General features: G+C 32.5%; 1 protein-coding gene across 1 annotated transcript; it reads right to left on the reverse strand.

The window, feature by feature from the left end:
* Positions 1–4,351: 4,351 nt before the first annotated feature.
* On the reverse strand, positions 4,352–8,082 carry LOC131068152 (leucine-rich repeat protein FLOR 1). Its single transcript, XM_059216062.1, has 4 exons — positions 7,705–8,082; positions 5,100–5,139; positions 4,724–4,907; positions 4,352–4,543 (listed from the first exon to the last, which is right to left on the reverse strand). Exons 1-3 carry the CDS (start codon positions 8,060–8,062, stop codon positions 4,727–4,729), a joined length of 579 nt encoding a protein of 192 aa, XP_059072045.1. The 5' UTR covers positions 8,063–8,082; the 3' UTR covers positions 4,352–4,543; positions 4,724–4,726.
* Between the last annotated feature and the right edge of the window lie 1,311 nt (positions 8,083–9,393).

Consider the following 9,393-nt stretch of genomic DNA (forward strand, 5'->3'; position numbering starts at 1 on the left):
ACAAAAACTAAAATTGAGAGATAAATCCTACCTGATCTCGCGTTCCTGGCAAGATCTGTTGAGAGTCCAAATCTCCAGCTCCCAAATCCTTCCTTCTCCATCCAAAATCCTCCAATTTCATCTCCAAAATCTTTCCCAACCAAAATTCCTCCAAAAATGTCCCTCCTCCCCAAATTTCCCCAAATTTGGGTTATATGGAAGAGTTGACCAAAAATTCTATTTTTGGAATTAAAAATCTTTATTTACAAATAATTCTCAAAATTAATTCTTTTCAACTATAGCAACAATTTAACTTGCTTTTTAATTCAAAAACGATTTCCTCAATTAATACGATTTAACCTTTCAAATTTTAAAAGCCAACAGAATACGATTAATCTATTGCGATAAAATACATAACTTTCTTTTTCAACAGCATATATAAAATGCATTAAATATTCAAGATTAGTCATTTAATCGAATTTACTCCCAATTAAAATAAGCAATTCATTAACAACGAAAATCGCATAACGAATTCCCGATTAATTTAGTCCATAAATCTCTAATGCACAAATACATATATAATCAAAATAATTACTAAGGACTAATTAATCAATTTAACCATGCACACCAAGCATGCAAATCGAGAAGGTCAACCAAACAGACGACTCGCAAACCCAAACAAAAAGGGATGACCGACGACGACTGGCGATGCTCACTTGAGCACGGCTAAGGTCAACTAGGGTCTTACGACCACCTAATCCAACTCTAAGGATTAAAAAGGTACACTCAAACCTGCACATCCAGGTGAAGACGAACCTCGCACTCAAGCGGCATTGTACCTGAAATCTCCTGCAACCAAGAGTCATACATGCATACATATATAAACTTAATGAAAGCGTTAGCTCGATAATAATACCACGAAATAGGTACACAAAACAACTTGCATACAACTAGTGTGAAACCACATCAACAGCTATGCGTAAAATCAATCATCTGACTATAACATAATATTACGATAAACTAATCAAGATTAAACCAAGGTTAGAAATAGATTAGGGCAGGGGTACTACATAATTTGCCCAGGCTATAAGGAATATTGCCACTAAAGAAATTGTTTGCAAGATTTAATATTTGGAGTTGAGATAATTTGCCCAGGCTTGAAGGAATCTTGCCACTGAATAAATTGTCATTAAGCAACAATATTGAAATACTGGAAGACCATATTGATGGGATGCATCCACTCAGCCCATTTCTTGACACATCTAACTCTGAAAGTTGTGTGCATATTGAAATATTTGAGGATAGGCTTCCTTCTAGTTGATTTCCTGATAGATTTAAATGATACAACTGAGGACTGGTTTCCCATAGCCAAGAGGGAATTACACCCACAAGACTGGCGTTAGTTAATTCCAAACTTTCAAGTGAGAATTGTGTTGAGATCCAAGATGGAAATTCACCATCAATTCTACACGACAGTAAAGACAACTCATGTAATTGAAAGGATGGAATCCAGATTGTGCTAATATTTATCACACAATCAGATAAAGACAAAGCTCTTAACCTTGTAAGCTTGTGAAAGAAATTTTCTGAAATCAACTGGTGGTGATTTAGTGACAGGCCTAATTCAACTAAAGAAGGTTGAAGTGAGGAAGAAGAGATGGTTTCATTGAAACGATTGCTAACACCATCCAACACCTGGAGTAAAGAAAGATTGCCTAAGGAATCTGGAATGTTCCCCCTCAGTTCATTGTTAGAAAGATTTAAGCTTCTCAACAAAGAGAGACTTCCAAGAGAAGCAGGTATGCTTCCACTAAGCTAGTTGTCATGAAGATATAAGTTTCTCAACAAAGAGAGACTTCCAAGAGAAGCAGGTATGCTTCCACTAAGCTGGTTGTAAGAAAGGTGAAGTTCAGTTAAAGAAGAAAGGCTTCCAAGAGAAGCAGGTATGCTTCCACTAAGCTGGTTGTAAGAAAGGTGAAGTTCAGTTAAAGAAGAAAGGCTTCCAAGAGAAGCGGGTATGCTTCCACTAAGCTGGTTGTAAGACGGGTGAGAAAACAAACGAAAGGGGGAATCATCCCAGTAAAGCTATTTCCAGATAAATCTAAATAGCGAATATAAGAGAGATTTCTCAAACAGGGAGGAAAGACAATACTTGATGTAAGAGAGAATACGTCAAATATAGTGAGTGATGTGAGAAAATGAAGTTGGCACAGGCTCTCAGATATCACGCTTTCAGCAAAGAAATAGCTTATGTTAAGAGAGACAACGTGGTTGGTGTGATTGTCGCAGGAGATGCCTGTCCAGTTGGTGCAACAGTCTGTTCCATTTACCCATAATGAAGTCAGATCGTCGTAGGAAATATAGTCATCCAAAATTTAGTTTTATTAGGAGAAATTAGAGAGCCAGAAGAAGCATAGTATAAGTCTAAGATTTCAAGAGTTAGTTGAGCTCCTCTTGAGAATTTTGAAAATAATAAGATATCATCAACAAAATGAGAATTTGAAGCCACTTCATCACCTGATAGAGAAATGCCATGGATAATTTTTTGTTGTCTAGTATGATGTAGAAGGTATCCAAGGGCATTAGCAATGAGCACATAAAACAAGGAAGCTAAGGGACAACCTTGTCTTATTGATGTTGAAATTTTTGAGGGATTCCAAATTCAAAATTTTAACATGAAAATTATTTGAGCTCAACCACTTGAATAATTTTATTTATTTACCATGCAATATTTTTATTTATTCATTTTTCTTTTTTTTTAATGCTTTCTTTAACATTGTAATACATAAATATTTATTTTTAATAGTTATGGTTCACTTAAATTATTATTATTTATTTAATGGTTTCTATAATCAAAATATAGAATAAATAGAAAGCACCTTGTAATGAATTAATTCATTAGCAGATGGTACTTGCATACTTACACACATTGTAGAGCTTATAATTTTCTCCAAACAATTAAAAATATTATATGTGATTCTAGCAACTTTTTGTTCAAATATATTTTCACTAGTACTTTTGGAAATATGAGCAAGATCAAATTGAAAGTTATCTTAATATTATGATGCAAGTGTGATATAGATCCATAATGATCTTTATATAGATCAACAATTACTTCAAAAAAATAGTGTATTCATTAGAAATCCATTCAATGATTTAAGTGTTAAACTACAAAAATATTCTAAACTTTTGTAGACAAATGCATTGAATAGAATGATGCCAATGAGAAATGTGAACCTAGGAATATATAATCTGAATAGGTTAAAAAAAAAACTATATATCCCATCTTGTGAAATAAGGAAGAAAAGTATCACTTTTACATAAACTAATTTTTTTTTCCCAATTTTCATATTAATTACATATGAATGTTTAGAACTAGATTATTTGTTGTACATCAGGTTTTTCACAATCATTTTTTTTTCATATTTATGAACAGAGTGATTTTTTTTTTTTTAAATTCATTTCTTCATGTAAATATACGAGCTTTCTATTAGATGTAGGCCATTTCAAAATCATGTGCAATAGATTAAATATTTGCAAACATTACATTATATAATCTTGATTTATCATAACAATTAAACTATGAACAATAATATGCTAGGTGAAGCCACCAATAATATGCTTTGTCTTCAATAAGGAGAATACACCAAAAAGCCGTCCTTAGTAAAAAAAAAGTCATGTACACATTATTTTTTAATCAATTGGTAATGAGCCGAAGCCGATAAGATGTACATACCATACCCCCTTGCGGGATTTGAACTTGTGACCTCTCTTTTAAAAGAACAAGTTCTCCACCACTAGGCCGACTGAAATTGTACAAGTCATGTACACATGTTTGTAACAATCAAAAGATTTCATTATTAAATTTTAAAGTGGTACAAATTATCCACAAGTAATACACAAAATAACCAATGAAAATTTTTCTAAAAAGATAACTACTAATTTCCTTTTAAATTTTAACATTGTAATATTTTAAATAAGGATAATTACTTTATAGTAAAAAATTATAACTCACCTTTTATAGATGTATTCGTTTATAGTGTCAGGTCCAAGTCATCTATGGAAACACAATTTTTATCTTAATTTAGCATAACAATTAAACTATATACAATAATATGTTGGGTGAAGCCACAAGTAATTAATGTGTTTTTGTCTTCAATAAAGAGAACACACCAAAAGCCTTCATGTACACAACTTTATAACAATCAAAGGACTTCCTTATTAAATTCAAAAGTAGTACAAGTAATCCACTAGTAGAAAAAATAACCAATGAAAATTTGTCTAAAAAGATAACTACTAATTTATGTTTAAATTTTAACATTGTAATATTTTAAATAAGGATAATTACTTCATACAAAAAAAATAACTCGCCTTTTATAGATGTATCCCTTTATAGTGTTAGGTCCTTCATCTATGGAAACACAATTTTTATCTTGATTTAGCATAATAATTAAACTATATACAACAATATGTTGGGTGAAACCACCAATAATATGTTTTTGTCTTCAATAAGGAGAGTGCACCAAAAAGCCTTCTTTCGCAAAAAAAAGTCTAGTACACATATCTGTAACAATCAAAAGATTTCATTATTAAATTTAAAAGTAGTACAAATAATCGACAAGTAACAAACAAAATAACCAATGAGAATTTTTCTAAAAATATAACTATTAATTTATATTTAAATTTTAATATTGCAATATTTTAAATAAGGATAATTGCTCCATAGAAAAAAATTATAACTCACCTTTTATAGATGTATCCTTTTTATAGTGTCGGGTCCTTCATCCATGGAAACATAATTTTTATATGGATTTAGCATAACAATTAAACTATATACAATAATATGCTTGATGAAGCCACCATTATTTTTGTTTTTGTCTTCAATAAGGAGAATACACCAAAAAGCCTTCCTTAGCAAAATTATAGTCCTATACACATATTTATAACAATCAAAGGATTTCATTATTAAATTTAAAAGTTGTACAAATAATCCACAAGTAATAGACAAAATAACCAATGAGAATTTGTCTAAAAAGCTAACTATTAATTTCTATTTAAATTTTAACATTATAATATTTTAAATAAGGATAATTACTTCATAGAATAAAAATATAACTCACCTTTTATAGATGTGCCCCTTTATAGTACCAGGTCCTCCGTCTATGAAAGAACAATTTTTATCTTGATTTAGCATAACAATCAAACTATATACAATAATATGTTGGGTGAAGCCCCCAATAATGTGTTTTTGCCTTCAATAAGGAGAATACACCAAAAAGCCTGCCTTAGCAAAAGTAAATTCTTGTACACATATTTATAACAATAAAAGGAAATTACATTATTAAATTTAAAAGCGGTACAAATAATCCACAAGTAATAGACAAAATAACCAATGAGAATTTGTCTAAAAAGCTAAGTACTAATTTCTATTTAAATTCAAACTTTGTAGTATTTTAAATAAGGACAATTACTTCAAAGAAAAAAAAATAACTCACCTTTTATAGATGTATCCTTTTATAGTGTCAAGTCCTTCATCCAAGGAAACACAATTTTAAGGATTGCATCAACTTTACTGAAATATTTCCTTCTCCAACTCATTTTTATCAAGATCAATGACACTATTCCTCCAAATGCTACTCCATATGACAATCCTAATGCTATTCCATACAAAGGATATTTAGTGTTTTTCTTTTCTTTGTTAATTGAAACTTTAGGAGGACGAGGAATATATTGTGGCCAAGAACAATTTTTGGGTAGGGGACACCCCCATAAATTAGAATTTTCTGAATAAGAGGATTCTCCAAATGTACTCATCTGTGTTCCTTGGGGTATACTTCCTGAAAGGTGGTTGTTTGATAAATTTAGGAAACCTAAAGAGCTAAGAGATGTAAACTCCATAGGGATTTTTCCAGAAAATTTATTTCTTGAAAGGTCTAATGACTCTAGCTGGCCCATTTCTCCCAAACTACTTGGAATGGTCCCATTCAAATTGTTCATTGAAAGGTTCACAAACCTTAACCCCTTTAAATTCCCAAAATCAAAAGGAATTCCTCCATCCAATTCATTGTTTGATAGATCTATGGCTGTGAGAGTGGAAAGAATATATGTGTAGTGCTCTTCTATACCCTTTGAAGTCATATCCAATCCATCATGATATGTTTTCTCACCAAAAAAAGTGGACAATACAATACCATCTTGGTCTTCTATTGTCATTGCTTGCAATGATACAATTGTGTGTGGAATTAAACCTGAGAAATGATTGGAAGAAAGGAGCAAGATCTGAAGGTATATTAGTTGGCCTATGGCTGAAGGAATATTGCCTGTAAAATTGTTTTTCTTCATCACCAATTGTTGGTGGCATTTCACCTCCAAAAAAGTTGTTCCCGATATCAAGAACTTGTAAAAATGAACAATTTAATATTGAAGGTGGAAAAGATCCAATCAGGATATTACCATGAACAACTAATGACTTTAATTGCCATAGTATACTAAATTCATATGGTAAGCTTCCCTTCAAACTGTTGTTTCCCAAATTTAAGACAGTGAGAGAAGAGCAATTGGACAAGCTTGCAGGAATATTGCCACTAAATAAATTGTTTGCAAGATTTAATATTTGGAGTTGAGATAATTTGCCCAGGCTTGAAGGAATCTTGCCACTGAATAAATTGTCATTAAGCAACAATATTGAAATACGGGAAGGCCATATTGATGGGATGCATCCACTCAGTCCATTTCTTGACACATCTAACCCTAAAAGTTTTGTACATATTGAAAGATTTGAGGATAGGCTTCCTTCTAGATGATTTCCTGAGAGATTTAAATATTGCAACTGAGGACTGGTTTCCCATAGCCAAGAGGGAATTACACCCACAAGACTAGCATTTGTTAATTCCAAACTTTCAAGTGAGAATTGTGTTGAGATCCAAGGTGGAAATTCACCATCAATTGTACATGACATTAAAGACAACTCAGATAATTGAAAGGATGGAATCCAGATTGTGCTAATATTTAGCACACAATCAGATAAATACAAATTTCTTAACCTTGTAAGCTTGTGAAAGGAATTTTCTGAAATCAACTGGTGGTGATTTAGTGACAGGCCTAATACAACTAAAGAAGGTGGAAGTGAGGAAGAAGAGATGGTTTCATTGAAACGATTGCTAACACCATCCAACACCTCGAGTAAAGAAAGATTGCCTAAGGAATCTGGAATGTTCCCCCTCAGTTCATTGTTAGAAAGATATAAGTTTCTCAACAAAGAGAGACTTCCAAGAGAAGCAGGTATGCTTCCACTAAGCTGGTTGTGAGAAAGGTAAAGTTCAGTTAAAGAAGAAAGGCTTCCAAGAGAAGCAGGTATGCTTCCACTAAGCTGGTTGTAAGAAAGGTCAAGTTCAGTTAAAGAAGAAAGGCTTCCAAGAGAAGCAGGTATGCTTCCATTAAATTGGTTGCCAGAAATGTCAAGTTTAGTTAAAGAAGAAAGGCTTCCAAGAGAAGCGGGTATGCTTCCACTAAGTTGGTTGTCAGAAAGGTCAAGTTCAGTTAAAGAAGAAAGATTGCCAAGGCAGGAGGGTATGCTTCCATTGAAGTTAGTCACTGAAAGATGAAGGACTGTAAGACGGGTGAGAAAACAAACGAAAGGGGGAATCATCCCACTAAAGCTATTTCCAGATAAATCTAAATAGCGAATATAAGAGAGATTTCTCAAACAGGGAGGAATGTCAGTACCTGATGTAAGTGGTGTAAGTGATAATCTCAGTGATGTGAGAAAACGAAGTTGGCACAGGCTCTCAGATATCACGCCTTCGGCACCGAGATAGCGTATGTCAAGAGAGACAACGTGGTTGGTGTGATTGTCACAGGAGATGCCTGTCCAGTTGGTGCAACAGTCTGTTCCATTCACCCACGAACTCAGATTGAAGGAAATATAAAGGGCATCTTTGAAACGAAGGAGAGCCTGGGATTCATGGGAAAGACACCTGGTCGAGAGTAATGGATGGGAAAAAGAAGAGCGTGGAGAGAGGAAAAGGAAGACAAGCAAAAGAGACAGGAAAACTAAAAACAGCTTGTGTGAAGGGATGGCCATTGTATTTGGGATGCAGGAAAACGCAGATTGTGGTTTGTTATTGTTTGGGTGGGAAAGGCTCTTCTTATACTTCCTGCCGGTCAACGGGTCAATGATTTAGTAATTAACCAAACGTCTTTAATAAGTTTTAATAATTTAAAACTTCACGACTTTCGGCTGTTTCGGAGAAAAGCGTTTTCTTGAATGAAATTAATTCTAATTCACGACTTTCGGCTGTTTCGGCTGTTATTTTGATGCTCTCGTCCGTCTAATTTAAAGTTTCAAAGATGTATGCCTGCCTACAAATTAACTAGAGACGGCTTCTATACACATTTGATTACTGACGATCAAGAATGTGATCTTAGAGGTGATTAAAATATGGAAAAGATCTTTCAGTAACCATATCTTTTATATAAAGAAACTTCTTATGTAAATCCAATTAGTGATATAAAATAGATTTTAAGTTTTTAACATACATTTTCTAAATATTTGGTTAGAGTATATGCAATTTAGAATTCATTAAATATAATTTTTTTAAATTTGTAAAGGTTTATATTTGAAGGTCATAATAATATATTGTTATTATTTACTTATATTGAAGATGTTTCTTTTATGAAAGCAAGCAACTTTACTTTGAGTGATCAATGACACAAAACTTAGAAAGAGGATGTAATGCATCATCATCTAACATATGGATTTTCTTTTCAATCACTATTTGTTTTTTTAATTTGCTAGATTTTTCATAAAGATGAGTACAAATATGATCAACATGAGGAAAATAACAATAAGATTCTGCCTTTATTTTGCTTGTCACATGCAACTTTGATATAAGTAGTAAAGTAAGTACAAAACACATTTGTATTGGCACATTTTTTAAAAAACCACTAATTAACACTCACAAATATACTCAGCCAACCCCTCTTTTCACTTCAATAGCTAACTTAACCAAGTAACTAAACATCCACAACAAACAAAACTCTAAACACTTTTCCTATCTAATTATTTTCACGAAACCATGACAAATTTTTATTTATGATTAATATTTAATTATATATTATACATTATTTTTTTATCAAAATAGTCTACAGAATAGATGCATCTTTATGTAAAAGATGAACTTGTCCTTCAATTTTTTTCTGTTGATAATGGAATGGTGCACCCTTTTTCCTACCTAATGTGAAACATGGAAGTGGTGTACCATAGCGTTGCAGACAATATTATGCATATGAGCTGTAGAAGTAACTTAAAAATTGACTACGACGACCAACATTAAAATTGACTGGATGTGTCCTCGCTTTGAATTTAATAGACTCCTGAAAGTAACCTTACTATCTCTTCCAGGCGAGTTTTCA

This window comes from Cryptomeria japonica, unplaced genomic scaffold (assembly GCF_030272615.1).
Source record: "Cryptomeria japonica unplaced genomic scaffold, Sugi_1.0 HiC_scaffold_576, whole genome shotgun sequence".
Classification (NCBI taxonomy): domain Eukaryota; kingdom Viridiplantae; phylum Streptophyta; class Pinopsida; order Cupressales; family Cupressaceae; genus Cryptomeria; species Cryptomeria japonica.